Genomic DNA, 14,980 nt, shown 5'->3' on the forward strand with positions numbered 1-14,980 from the left:
AGCGGCCTTGTAACCTTCCGATCATGTCGGGCATTAATATGAGGTGGGCAGTAAAATGTTGCTCACCGACTACGATGTGCATTCGTTTTTCTTGCCTTGCTCTCACCGGTCTCAGCACGACCTGCGACAAATTGTTAAGATAAGGACGGCCCAGCCTCACATATCAACTCGTGTATTTTGTTATGGTGGTGAAGGAACATGTAGTTCTTCATGGACAACAGGCGGCGCCTCAGCACGAATGCTGTTGGCACATACTGCAGATGCTTGGAGTTGCCTCAGGATGAATTCACAATGTTGTGCAGCCAGCCATGCAGTATGCCACTGACTATAGAAAACATACATCTTCACAGTAATGTGGTAAGATGATACCAATATAAACACTCCTGAAAGTCTTTCCACTAAGTACTGTTTGATAATAACCGAGATGTTTCCCACTGGAGGGAACAATGCTCTTGGTTTGTTTTCTGTGTCGGTCTAAACTGCACTGCAGTACGCTTTTTCCTAATAAAGCGGCTGAAGTTCACACAACAAACACCATTATACATCGGGATGGGGTCTATAAAGTAGTGAACAATTGCTGGAGGGGATATTAAATGCAGGCTGTTGGGCTTATTCTCCTGGAGAACAGTTTAACATCTTGTACTCATTTGAAAGCTAAAAGAACAAAATAACTTAGTTCTGCTCACATTAAAGCTGTCCAACAAAGTGAAAATATAATCAAGACATGTACTAAAATACTTGCTGAGAAACATACAGTATTGTGTTGCCCTCAGAATGTCCTTCCTCGTTGTACCTGGGATGTTACACAAGTCACATCTCATCCTCAGTTTTCACTTTGTTTCTTAATTTAGCTTTTAATTGCTTTATTAGCAACCTGTTTGTGTTGGAGGTCATATTTATTAGTGTTTGTGTTGTTGCGGTTTAAGAAACATGTCCTTGTGTGTTGTATATGATTAACTGTCATTTTGACGGACAGTAATCCTCGATGGGATGTCGCTGACATGCTGAGCATAATGTATGCCTGCCATGCAGCACACCTGGGGGGGTGCAGGGGCGTATTAATGTCCCACATGCAAAGAGGTTTGATGATTCCTGCTCCGGCTCAACACGGCGCCTCAGGGGTTAAGTCCGATACAGCAGTTTACACTGCGGATGGATGCTAGTAGAGAGGAGTCCCATGCTGTAGCGGAACTGCAGATCCTACACAGATCGCTGCCAAGCCAGAGGGGATTTGCTCCGATCCCATGAGCGTTTGAGGAGAGAGTTGCAGCGAGGAACACATTTTGAAGAAAATTATGTTGGGAGAGGACACAGAGGTTTGCAGAGCAGAGGAAGCTTTAGGGTATCGCTTCGGGTTGTGTTTGTTAACCCCTCACCTGTGGTCGTAATTTCAGTTGTTTCCGAGCCAAGGAAAGAGAAAGGAAAGAAAGGCGGGGGCAGGTTCCACGAGCACCGATTGGTGCGGTTAAACTCTGAGGCTGCTGATGTTCGTCTGCAGGAATCTCCGGCTGGATTCACTGAGGAGTCGCTTCTGTTTGTGTTCCGTAGTCACCAGGATGAACTCGTGTAAGTACATCTGATCTGCAATGCATCAGGATTTATCTGAATATTTAAGCAACAAATCAAAAAGACGAAAGGAAATAAGGTAGAAGTCTGCTTTACTGATGCTGTTAAATAATGCACGTCTTTGATGGCTGTAATGGTTTGTAATTAAGTTTTATGTCAGCGTTAATAGGTTTCATCCGTTAACCTTCCTATCACGCATGCTTTGCTGCATCCCTCCCACTATCTGCTCTCCATTAGAGGGTCCACGGCACAGTGTCTAAGCATGTTGTATGTGCAGAGTGTCACTTCTCTCTCAGGGGACCCCCGACTGGTGCTAGGCACGGGCCCTCATTAGCATCTGAATATGTTCGCCGGAGCAGGGGAGTTTTAGCAGTTGTCAGCACATCGTTTTCAATTCCTGAAGTGATCAATCATCTCGTTCTACTTGTTTGCTGCTTCACTGCCAGCAGCCACAGTGGAGTGTGATCCTGTTGGTTTCTGCATTTGGCCGCAGTGCCACTTCCATACTGTCCTGAAAGTATCCTTGTTTTGAGTAAGCAATGTGTTGCATAGTTGCTGTGGTGGCGTTTTAACCCTTGTCTTAATAGCCACCTCTATCGGGGTTGTGGTTTCTGACGCACCTCTCTTTGTTTCCAAACAAATTAGCAGAGAACGTGGTTGAGTCAGGTGAGCTTTATTCGTTAGTCCAGACGCCATATAAACAGCAGGACACATGTCTTCGCTTCAAACTAAAACAGTCTCCAAACGAGCAAAAAGAACACGGTCGAAAGACTTTCCGTTTCCCCGTCTCATTACCTCAGCTGTGTCCTGTCAAGCTACCATATATAGGCATATAGCCATGCACGTGATACTGACGCACATTTCATAAACAAGTAAGTGAGCCTTAAATGAATACATTTTAAAACCATAGTGTGACTCACAGAAAGACCCGATTAATTAAGAGTTTACATTTACATACAGAGTTTGATACATTTAAGGTTTTCTAGAGGGAATACGTGCACTAAAGTCTTTACTAACTTCTGGAAAACCCTGCCATTACCACGGTTTAAACTATCTACAAGTTATCTTCTTAAGTTGATTTTGTTTGAGCGAAACCGCAACATTGAGTACTTGAAATGTTGTTCAGTCCCATTGTTTGTAAAATACAGTTATCTATATAATATCCCAGCTTCCTCTATTGCCATGTCTGCCCTGCACTGGCACTGTAAAGGCTTTGTGAAAGTGACCGACGTCCCTTTGTTCTCCTCAGCCCTCACAGACAAATCCAACAAGTAGAGAAAGTAAATGTTTTCTCTATGCTGTCCCGCATCATTTGTTTCAGTCAGTCTGTGGCGTTTAATCCAACATGAGATGTAAACGTACTCCAGTGTTCATGCTGCACATTTCGCTTAAACCTCTCTGTTGCAGCATCACAACGGCAGAATTAATGAGAGCTATTTTTAGCTACTCTTGTCCCAGAGCGGTCAAAATTGAATAAGGTTCTGCCTCACCCCTAAACCATACTACAGCACAACGTGTATTCTCTGTCAGAGAGTTGAGCACCCCACCATAGTGCCTCAGCTCCCTTTTCGGAAGAAAACGATTTAGTTTTTCTGCTGAATGGAGAGTTGGGGAGCCAGCTCTCTTTAATTTTAATGAAACTCCAAAGTGAATACAAAACGAAACACCATCTTAGCTTCCCTCTTCATGGGTCGCGTTGGGTATTGTGATGACTCACTGTATATACAAGATGTTCCTCTCCAGGTTGAGATATTCTTCTACTTTCTTTTGGTGCAGATGTTTACCTTACACCACATAGGCATGAATCCCTACTTGTAATATATCAAAGCAGTTGGATACATCAGTTAGTTTCTATGTGTTTGTATTAGCTACAGTACAACAATCTGGAGACGGATGAAAGAGATGTGAGGCTAGCTTGCAATGCGACCCCAAAGATGAGCTCCTTTTACTGGTTTAACAGCCAAATCTGCAATTGAAAAGAACTGTCAAAACTCAAAAGACAAGTATGCTGCCAAAGTGGCTGGTAGACTTGCCAGTAGTCGCCAAACAGCAGGTATTATTTTATTGCACTTGATTGAAATTGTCCTGCCAGGTCACAAAACTACTTGTTTTTGTCATTGCTTCATTTGAAATCAGTGCCTTATAGATTACTTTGAATAATTGACTGCCTATTACCAGGTACCAGATACCAGTATTTGACAAAGATACAGTTGAAATGATCAGTATATGGATTCATTTAGGAATAACCTTTTGTATTTTGCAGTACACAATTAAATCATTTGTGTACTTTAGCCATTTTTGTGAAAAGAAAATGGCAAAGGTAATCTGGTTGCAGCTTTTCCAATGTGACTATTTGCTAATCTTCTCTGATTTGTGTACGGTAACTATAAACTGAATATTTTGGGGTTTTGGATTGTTGGTCGGACAAAACAATACTTTAGCGAAGTTTAGCCTATGTCAATGAGGACTTTGGGTAAATGTGATCTGCATCTGTTCACCATTAACATGTGATGGACTTAATGTTAAAGCAAGACAATGGTTTGCACACCTAAATATAATGAAAGTAACAGTCAAAAATCAGTACAATGTCGAACCAAGAGTGCAAAACCCATCACTTTACTATAGTAGAGGAAAACAAAGAACATACTTGAAAAGCTGGAACCAGTGAGCTTTTGAAAGTTTTGCTAAAAACATAAAACTCAAGAGAAAATAAGTTATACTTTATCAGAGTAGTTTCTGATCAAATTTCAGTCTAGAAATAAATAGCCTAATCATCTCCACAATCATTTCTACTCTACCATTATGGAACACAATCATTAGTTGCAGCCCTAATTTGATTCATGAGGTAATTAGTGGTTTAAACTGCTGATGCGAGAGTTTCTTTGACAGACATGCTTTAATAGTTTGTTCTGCTGAGCAATAAAGCCCATCGGTATGGGTTTATTGAGGAATGGTGTCATTAGCAGTCTGTGTATTGACTGCACACAGTCCATTTTGGACCACAGCTTTCCTGTCCTCTGCCCTCAGCTGTGTGATCCATCTGTGTTGTAGTGCTGGCTCCAAAGTTCCCTGGTTGTAATCCCCCAAGCATGACCCAACCAACATGGTGCGTCTCCGCTGAGCAGCGGCTGCCAGACCTGGCTCTGGCTTGTGGCATGAAGCTTCTGTTGGCACCGGGACTTTGTGGCCATAAAGGGCGTACACAACAGGGCCACAAAAACTCATCAGTCTCTGGATGCTGACACGACTTCAGTACAAACTGTACACAGAGCAGTGCAGAGTGGACTCAAACGCTGGCTTTTATGTTGTTTACTTGGCTTTTGAGATGAGTGTCCCTGGCTCTGAATAGGGCAATAAAGTGTTGGATTGGTTGTAGGCTTGAAGACAAAATGCCACGTGTGTACAGTATTTGTATTTGATTGTACTGCCAGTCATGTATCTTTGTTAATTCCTACAGTACAGATATCAGTACTTTTGAGGCCTTGGAGCCTTTTGTGTTGAATGTGTTAGGATACACATTTAGCAACTAATAAAGAACGCTTATTTAAAATGCGAAACAAAACTTTTGTTTCTAAATTAATTCAGCCGTCTTCTTTTAAACCTCCCACACACATTTGAGAGGAACCTTCAGACACGGCCTGAAAACGTCAGGCCATTCGAACAACACCACACTGTTCCCCCTCTGTTACCAGAGCAACGAGCTCTGCAGGAGGAGAAAGCAAAATGACATCCCTTCAAAGTGAAAGGTGTGTGTCTGTGTGTGTGTGTGTGTGTGTGTGTGTGTGTGTGTGTGTGGGTGTGTGTGTGTGTGTGTGTGTGTGTGTGTGTGTGTGTGTGTGTGTGTGTGTGTGTGTGTGTGTGTGTGTGTGTGTGTGTGTCTTCCGTTTTCCCTTCCTACAATTCTGTTTAGTTTTCATTTATTTTCCACTTCCTTCTGTTTTGCCTCATTTGGGATTTTATACGTTTGTGTGAGCGCTGCATAAATGCTAATAAAGAATTTCTGGAAGTAGGAATGTCAACTGGAAACCAGCACCTCCCATAACTTTGCAGTTCAGTGGCACACCATCTTTAAATGTAGAGGAAATGTGGGAGTTCTCGGCATCAGCGTTTCCACAGCGCTGATGAAGAAGATACGGGTATAAATCTTCTTCCCCCGAATAGAAAACCTCCTGCCCCTGTTTTCAGCCGTCTTGTTAATATTCAGATGTCTTTTTTTTCTCTCGGAAGTGGGGAAGTGTATTCAATATAAAAAGCCAGGGGGGGGTTCCCCTGTGCAAACTTTTGTACCCGTCTCCTTGTGTGAATCCAACCATAAGCTGCTTGAGGAGTTTGAGACTGTTGCTGCCAAAGCTCCAAACGTCTGGGGCCACTTGTGGCGATGCATTCAGTCACCTGTATCCAGACACGGGCTAACACTTAGCACTTAGCCGACAGGTCGAGACAGACATGAGGACGACGTGCTGAAGGCTCTGGGGGGTCAAACAATAAACAGGACGGCAGCAGCCAGCTAAATGACATCCTTAGACTTTTCTATCATACGTTGACGTTGCTAAAGATAGCCCACATTGAAGACATTATCTCCCTGAAAAGTGTTTCCATTGGCCTGTGACTCATATTCACTTGAACTGGTTGGCCCTACTTTACCACGTTGTTATGGTGATGTGCAGATTCATCTTCAACATGAAGACGGTCGATGTTTGGGGTTTGAAGCTGCCAACAAGGCGTTTAATTAACAAATGCAAGAACAATGTTGATAATGGAATTGTAAACACACGACACAAGATGTTTATCAATTTGTATACAATGGCTGAAAAAGCTAATGTTTCTGTTAACCTAGTAGTGAAAGGGCTGCCCATTGGGAATATACTCTAAAAACCTTTAGCCTACCCCTTGTTGCCAATATTTATTGTTGTTTATAATATTTGTATGCATTCATTTTAAGGAATAAAATAATCTCAGTCAGGACCAAAATAAATTACTACTAAAATGTTGTCAGCTGAGAGTTCGAGCACTAGAAGTGATGCTGCCTTTAATGTAACGTTCATCTCTCATTGCACTTTAATGTGCCGCAACATGAGATCACTCTTCCCAACGAGTCCTGTAAGTGTTGGAGGTGTCAGAGAAATTACCGGCAAAGCAGGAGGGAAATGTGCGACAGTCTCACCCATTAGGTCACACTCGTCGGATCAATTTCCATGACGAATGGATTGCATTAAGTTGCTGTGATGTGGGTTGTAACTTCCCCCAAAGGAATGGAGTTGCTAGTATTTTATACGCAGTCATTGAAAGTCTAATGTGTCGTGAGATTGTGGTGGAGGTGAAATGATATAAAAGGAGAGCTAAGATAAGAAGTGGGGCGCAGAGGACAGTGTTGACCCAACAGCTGAAGGAGGCGACCGTCATCTCCTCCTCTGTGGTGTTCATGTAACGGAGGCTGTGCTTTAATTCAAAGACTTACTGTCGGTGTGACCTCATCGTACTTAGCAGGGTTTTATCAATCAGAATCAGAAACCGGTTTATTGCCAGGTAGGTTCACACATACGAGGAATTTGACTTGATGTCATGGTGCAGACATAAAATATAAAACAAGAAATCTATTTCCCCACCAGGGATTAATAAAAGTCCATCTTATCTTATCTTGTCTCAGGACAGAGGGTGTCGTTTTTCTCATACTGATATTCTGAACAATCTGTGTTGTTGTATTTGCTGTAAAGTGTCTCTACTGTAGGCTGTTTTTATTTTATGTACAGCACTTTGGCTCGACCAAAAATCGTTTATAAATGTGCTATATAAATAAAACTTGATTTGATTTATCTAATATAAAACAAAAAATCTTTTACGGACACCGTAATAAAATATAGTTAAATAGCAATACAATAAAGCAGTAATTTACATGGAAATCGAATGCTATGAATGAATTATAGGATATGGAATATGAAACAAGCAAAGAAAAAGCAAACAAATTAACATTTAACATGTCGCTGATGACGATGACCTAATGTTTTATTTATAAGAAAAATATGTGAAAAGTTTTTTTTTTAAGCTTCTTCTTGCCCTTGTTGAACATGACGGAGACTATCTGAGAATTATTATTGTTTTGTTTTTTTGTACTTTGTTATAATTATTAATTTGAGTGAGAAAGGGAAAAAAGAGAATATATATATATATTATTGTTGTATGTTTTTGTTTCTGACATGTTCAATAAACTGACAAAAAAAAAAAAAGAGCATTGTGTGCATTAATGTAATGCATATAGAGTATGTATTGTTGTGTGATTGTATTCAGTGTAAACATGGCACGTCTCACTGTGGGTCTGCTTTAGGGGAGAGGATGTTGACGGTGTGTGGTCTGTAACGTGTGAGTGTACTGCAGATAAAAGCAACCACAGCACAGTGCTATCTGTATCACCGTAAATAGGTAACCGTGTTAAACTTGAAACAAACTCAATAAGCTGCTGGGTGCAGCGCTGTATGTGTATAGTGGATGTGACAGTTCCCATCCTTATTAGATTTCGCATGTGAAGAGGCCAGAAACACTGAGACCGCCTCTCTTAATAGAAACTCTTAACTCAGTAAAGGGAATGAGGTGGAAATAGGCTTACCTCAAATGATATGATTGTCTTTTAATATGTGTATGATACTAGTCCGTTTATTGTTTTCAGTGTGTGCTCTCTATATTTGACAGTGCCGGCTCTAATAGTATTCCTTCCAGTCCTTTCCTTGCCGTGCAGGAGCGACGCAAATCATTTAAAAAAGCCTCTTTTCCCTCAATCCAAGATAAGATTAATTATACTGCAAAAGTGCACTTACTGTACATGGCGTACACATTATGGAGGCAATTAGCTAGATTGTGCTCGTCACATCCACGTTGTTCACGCGGAGAAGCTCCTGATGGACCATGCTGCAGACATCGAGATAAAGGTTACAGTCACAGTTGTGCTGCAATGCTGCTGTGGAAATCCATTAAGGAGCAAATGAGCCCGAACACTGAAATGTTACAATTCATCAGTTTGAATAATTATTTTTGCATGGTACATGATTTATTGCTTTCTTGACGGGGGGGAATAAGGGTCTACAGATTAATCGATAATGAAAATCATTGTTAGTTCGGATACATTTAAAATGCAGTGTTTTGACGACCAATAGCCCAAATCCCAAAGATATTCAGCTTACCATGAGAGAAGACTTTTAAAAAAACAGGAAATATTTACATTTGAGAAGCTTCAACCAATTATTTTTTGCCATTTTTGCTCAAAACATCATTACCAGTAATCAATAATATACTGGTTTCCAATGAACTCTGTCATTCAACCAATGTCTTGAGAGAAAACAATAGGTTTGTCCTTTGGATAAGTGTTACATTGATATATTGTCAGCTGTATTGAAGATGTTGAATGACTTTGAACCTGTTTGGTGTTAACTCGAGGGAAGTGTCAGGTCACATGACCGACCCTCTGTGTCCCTTTGTCAGGAGACAAAAGGCCGTCTCTTGTTAATCACGCTGTGCTTTATCTCTGTCTTCCAGAGCGCCGCAATGGAGGAGACTGTCATTTGGGAACAGCACACAGTAACACTACACAGGGTGCGTGTCAGCCTTCCGCCTCAGATGCTCTCTACATCTGTCTTTGTTCAAACTCCTCCTGCTCCCAGTATCTCTGTGCTCTGCCTGTTTCTGCTATCTGTGCTTTCTTTCTTAGCATCCTCTTGAGTGTGCTTACTGTGTGAACAGATGCAGGTGGAACAGACAAAGCAGATATCGGAGCTTTTTCTGTTAATGTTTTTGGTCTATGAAGCGTACAAAAATACACCAAAACTGCATTTTGTGCATGTTTTTGCAGACAAAAGCTAAACGAATAATATTTGGAGTATGTTTCGTAATAATGTATATTTTTGTACCGTTTAAAAGAAAAAGTGGAATATGCCAGTCGACTATTTCACTTAGCTCTGTCTGTCTGTCTGTCTGTCTGTCGGTATTCAGACCTATTTATATCATGCATGCACCAGTAAAAGTATTCTGATTCTGATTCATAGTATTTTGTTCCACACATCAACATGCTAATCTTTGTCTCTCTGCATGCAGGCACCAGGGTTTGGCTTCGGGATAGCCATATCAGGAGGTCGGGATAACCCTCATTTTCAGAGTGGCGAGACCTCCATTGTCATTTCGGATGTGCTGAAAGGAGGTCCAGCAGAAGGCCTGCTGCAGTAAGATGTTGTTCTATTATTGACATGTATTAGTATTGAATTACACTTCCTGCTACAGAAGGACTCCGGCATGATGCCTGTCTCTGTGTCCTCTCTCTAGGGAAAATGACAGAGTCGTTATGGTCAATGCTGTCTCCATGGACAACGTGGAGCATGCATACGCAGTCCAGCAGCTTCGCAAGAGTGGGAAAATTGCCAAAATTGTAAGTGTCAACATCCTACTTTGAATTCCTTTTGATTTGGTTAATGTATGTTACCATGCATGGTATAGAGTGCCACAAGCTTACTTCCTAAAACCCGGAAGTAAGCTTCTTCCGGTTCCTTCGACAAAAACGCAATGCAATTTCTCCATAGGAATTTGGAAAATAGCTCGAAATAAGGTCTGTGGTTGACACACATTTAAGAGACGGATCACGTTTTGTTCAGTCGGATAATATCCACATGTCTACCCTACTTTTATAATTTTCTAATCGTAATCGGTTTTAGGACTGTGGCACTCTATTAAGACATTTCCTATATATTCCAGAATTGCCTAGTAGGAGAAAGTGCATGATAAGAGAGTGATTGATTTCATATTCCTGTAACTGATGTCCCATCGTATTTCCAGACAATCAGGCGAAAGAGGAAGGTGCATGTCCCCATGGGCCGCCTAGGGGAGAGGGAAACGATGTCAGAGCATGACGAGGAGGAGGACAGCTACGACGAAGAGATATACGAGACGCGGAGCGGACGCAGCGGGGCTTACAGCGCTGTGGGCGGGGCTATTAGCAGGCGCAGCGGGCGTGGCAGCGGGCGGAGGGACAGGGAACGGGAACGCAGCGGCTCGCGGGAGAGGAGCATCTCCCCACGCTCAGACCGCCGCTCACACAACCTGCCCCCCCGCCCCGCGAAGGTCACACTTGTCAAATCCCGCAAAAATGAAGGTGAGGCTCACAAAGTCGGGGATGAAAAAGGAGGGCACTCTTTTTTTTGAAGATATCTTAATTGATTTCTCCGTTTTTTTTCCACAAAAGCAAGTGATACAAGGCACGTACATTCAGTTCACATTCACAAAGTAATGATATATGCTGCACATTCCGAGCAATCAAAATGTGCCCACACCCCTTTAACAACCTATTGAGTTTCCCCTACCATTGTCTTGGAGGGGCGCTGCGCCAACGGAGCCCCGCCAACGGAGCCCCGCGGCCCCCCCTGAAATTCAAGGTGTTTAAAAAAATAAATTATAATTTTTTTCTAAAAAAAAAAAATTTAATATATATTTAACACCAAATTGCAACTAATCTACTGTCACTTTTCACATTGAACATGTGCTCTTTTATTAAAAAAAAACTAAACGCTTTCATTTTAAGTTGTGATTTTAGTGTTTTTGACCCTAAGAAACACTGATGCATAAATCAATAATCCACAGCCCCTCTCTCTGCTCCAGAGGATTTCAAAAATATATATCCCCCCCCGCTCCCCCGCTCAGGCAGCACCCCCCCAAAGCAGTAAACCTAGGGGAAACACTGTACAGGTTACAGAGCAACTTAACAATAAATAAAAAGGGAGAATAATCCGATGCTATTGTTTGTTACTAAATAAGTGTAAGGGTGGAAAATAAAACAAGAAGAAATAAACTGAAATAAAGACAAAAATGTTAATAAACAAATAATTACAAATTAAAATAAAAGAAGATTTTCTGAAGTAATCAAGGAAGTCACCTTCCCTTTTATTAACCCCACTGTTAGAGCCCGGCTTTAAGGAGAGAATAAGACCTCCAAATCAGCCTTGGTCAACTGCCATAGTAAATACAACTTGCCAGACGCAGCAAAATCCAAGTTCACTGAAGTAAATCTAAGTAAAAGAGCAATTAATCCTCTTTAATCAGTACCGTTAATCCCAGTGGGAGCAGCGGCTTGACAGTGAAGTGCAGGCAGTGCGGTGTGGTCACGTGAACTCTGTGCTAACATGCTCTTTGTTGCTGTCGTTCACTTTGTAAGCAGAGTATGGCCTCCGCCTGGCCAGCCACATCTTTGTCAAGGACATTTCCCCCGAGAGCCTGGCAGCCAGGGACGGCAACATCCAGGAGGGAGACGTGGTACTGAAGGTGAGGAAGACAGGAAGCATGATCAACATTTGATATGGAGAGATCATAGGATGTTGAACATGAGCAAAACAATTTAAAATAACATTATTTTATGGATTTTTCTATTGTTACTTGTACAGTTACTGCTTTTCTAGTCGCTGTACTTTTTATTCCTTATATTTATTTTCACAATCTAATGTTGCATAACAGCACTAACAGTATAGCTGCTTGATGTAGCTCAGTGCTTTCACATTTTGGAGAACGCATCAAGTGGATTTTTCTGTTCACTAGGTTCTTTTTGAACTGTAGCTGTCCTGAACCAATCGTTTCTCACATCCAGCCTTCTAACACATGTCATGTGATCTTATTTCATGTTAGCACTTAAAGGTGGGGTAGGTAAGTTTCAGAAACCGGCTCGAGTGCACTAAAATTTGAAAGTACACAGCCAAAAAGAATCCGCCCCTTCCTTCAGACTTCCTTACAGAGCACCTCCTCCAACACACATGAACGCGCACATGACGTCAGCAGACTGGTGAAAGTGGCCGCCTGTTGCTGGCGAGTCATTGAAGTACTGCTGCAATGCACGCCCAATGACGGCATGCCCAATGACGGCACGCCCAATGACGGCACGCCCAATGAGGGCACGCCCAATGACGGCACGCCCAATGAGGGCACGCCCAATGAGGGCACGAGATACATTTGTGCGTGCACGAGATGGAAGGCTGACAGACAGGGCGGCAATCCAATCCGGCTAAACGGATTGGTTGTACTTTTTACAGTATTACGGGTTCCACAGATGACATTTTTTTTAAGATATTCATTGCTATCGGGATGTTAAGAGCATTCCATGGAATATAACAAAAAGTGTATCTCGAGCCGGTTTCTGAAACTTACTTTCACCTTTAAGAAATGAGAGCTTAATCAAAAGATAAAAGTAAAGAATTACAAATGTTCTACAATACAGCCCATATTTGATCCTACACATTGATTTAATCCCGACAAATCAGTGTACCTTTTACACAATACATTTGTAACTCAAGCTAAACTTCTTATATCACCATTTTATTGCATTCAAATGTGAAACTAGGAAGTCTTCATTTGATCTCTCTTATTTTGTATATCGTTGTCATGGCTAATAGCTTCTTTCTCTGACTCCCACAGATTAACGGCACAGTGACAGAGAACCTCTCCTTGATAGACGCCAAGAAGCTGATAGAAAGGTCAAAGGGCAAACTAAAAATGGTGGTTCAGAGGGACGACAGGGCGACCCTGCTGAACATCCCTGACCTCGATGACAGCCTCGCTTCAGCCAACGCCTCCGACAGAGACGGTGAGAGTGGTGTTAGTGTTCGGCAGGAATGAGGATCGGCTCGAAAGCCAGTGTTTCCGTGTGTATTTCAGTCGTTGAGCAGTGTCTCTTTTGTTTGATCAGACATTTCAGATATCCATTCGCTGGCATCCGACCATTCCAATCGATCGCATGACAGACATCGTAGCAGCCGCTCGCGCTCTCCAGACCGAAGATCTGAACCCTCAGACCACTCCCGACACTCGCCTCCACAGATCAGCAACGGCAGGTAAAATCCATACAAACATACATTAGTATAGATTTATATTTCAGTCTCTTAGCTGTAACGGAGGAAACAAAAACTGTGTTGAACCATAATCTGTCATTTTAGTTTTGCTACTATCTATCTCTTGTTTGCGCATAAAACAGTTTCATCACAGCAGCAACAATAATTAGGATTTCAACAAAAAATAAATCACAAAAAGTGAAGAAAATGCATAATCTGGCATCAAAGTGTTAAGAAAGCACGCAATGTGATTTGTTACCACCAGAGATGTAATATTAACAAAACTATATTACTAACAGCAAAGACCTATTGTGTGATCAAACATTTTCATATTTTAAGGTAGAGCTGAAACACATTTCTGACACATTTGAAACATGATTAGTTGAGGAAATAATTGACTCATTAATTAATATTTTATTAGTAATATATATTATATTATTATTTTAAAGAGCTATTCATATAACTGATTTTGTCATTGTGTTTGTGCTTTTACCTGTCAACGTTTATTAAGAAGGCTTCTTTGTTTTTGTTGTTGTTGTGAAGGACCTTCGATTTTATGTTTGGGTTAATAAAAGCCATCGGCCCATTCAGCACTTCTGTGACTGTAACCTTGTTTAAAAGAACCTCATTAATTCTTCATTTAAACTCAATAGAGCACCAGAGTGGTTCCCCTTTCACACTGCTTATTGACCCGAGCAAAATAAAAGTCAACTGCTGCAAAGAGAGACAACCTTGGTCCAAATGATGGTCTACTTAGTGTAAAAGTACAGTGCTTAACCTAAATTACTTTGTGTTTAGATTTTAACATCCTCTGTGTAATGTGGTACCTGGAAAAGTCTTTCAGACGATGGTGTATGCCAAACAAAGGGAACTGTATTAGCAAAAGTACAGTCTCACTAACACTTACTAAATGCGATTTGTCTGCCCTTTTTATTCCCTTAACAGCTGGAGAATACCGTAAGTTTGTCACCATAACTCGGTGTGAGTAGTTAGCTATAGTGTTGGTAGTAAATCCTGGATAGAATGTAGATGAATAGACATGTAGTTTTAGTTGAGGGGGTTTCAGAGTCACAGATTTAACAGATGTTCTTGCCGGAAACCTTTGGTAAAGGTGACTCCAACAGGAAGATGTTACTTCATAATAATGCTGATAATTTTCATCATCAATTATTCAGGGCGCTGTCTTGTTTTGACTTGAGATGATAGAGTCCGGTGGAAGTGTCATACGATCCTCGTGTCTCTTAATGTTTTGGTAGGCAAACCACACGTTTGGCACAAAGACAACATGGCTCCAACAGGAGAGGAACAAAGGCCCGTCAGCAGCTATTAGTGTCAACTGTCATCCCTTCTCCATGTGGCTGAGCTTCTGCAGGATTCTCTTTATATCTGTGGATGTCCGGCCACATTTGTTTGAAAAGATTGTATTTTTGGGCACCGTTCACATTTATGAATATGTTGTTGATCAATCATTTATGACACATTCAACTACTGGAGCGACTATGTTAACAGGAAGGATTAGTTAGGACAGGATGTCTTATCTTCTTATTTATTTGAACGTGGATCAGTGACCT

At 41.5% G+C, this 14,980-nt stretch overlaps 1 protein-coding gene across 11 annotated transcripts in view; it reads left to right on the top strand.

Annotated features, from left to right (window-relative positions):
- The window catches only part of tjp1b (tight junction protein 1b), a 57,285-nt gene that overhangs the window by 23,646 nt on the left and 18,659 nt on the right, over window positions 1–14,980 (top strand). For 7 of the 11 annotated variants that reach the window (XM_034084792.1, XM_034084794.1, XM_034084795.1 and 4 more), the window contains 7 exons: window positions 9,091–9,147; window positions 9,646–9,770; window positions 9,871–9,973; window positions 10,378–10,693; window positions 11,750–11,856; window positions 12,997–13,165; window positions 13,268–13,412. In XM_034084792.1, the coding sequence (XP_033940683.1) occupies window positions 9,091–9,147; window positions 9,646–9,770; window positions 9,871–9,973; window positions 10,378–10,693; window positions 11,750–11,856; window positions 12,997–13,165; window positions 13,268–13,412 (1,022 nt within the window). Of the gene's footprint in view, window positions 1–1,428; window positions 1,567–9,090; window positions 9,148–9,645; window positions 9,771–9,870; window positions 9,974–10,377; window positions 10,694–11,749; window positions 11,857–12,996; window positions 13,166–13,267; window positions 13,413–14,980 lie in introns of those variants that run through there. The other 4 variants (XM_034084793.1, XM_034084802.1, XM_071203543.1 and 1 more) reach the window with 2 other exon arrangements.

This window comes from Pseudochaenichthys georgianus, chromosome 6 (genome assembly GCF_902827115.2).
Source record: "Pseudochaenichthys georgianus chromosome 6, fPseGeo1.2, whole genome shotgun sequence".
Lineage (NCBI taxonomy): Eukaryota > Metazoa > Chordata > Actinopteri > Perciformes > Channichthyidae > Pseudochaenichthys > Pseudochaenichthys georgianus.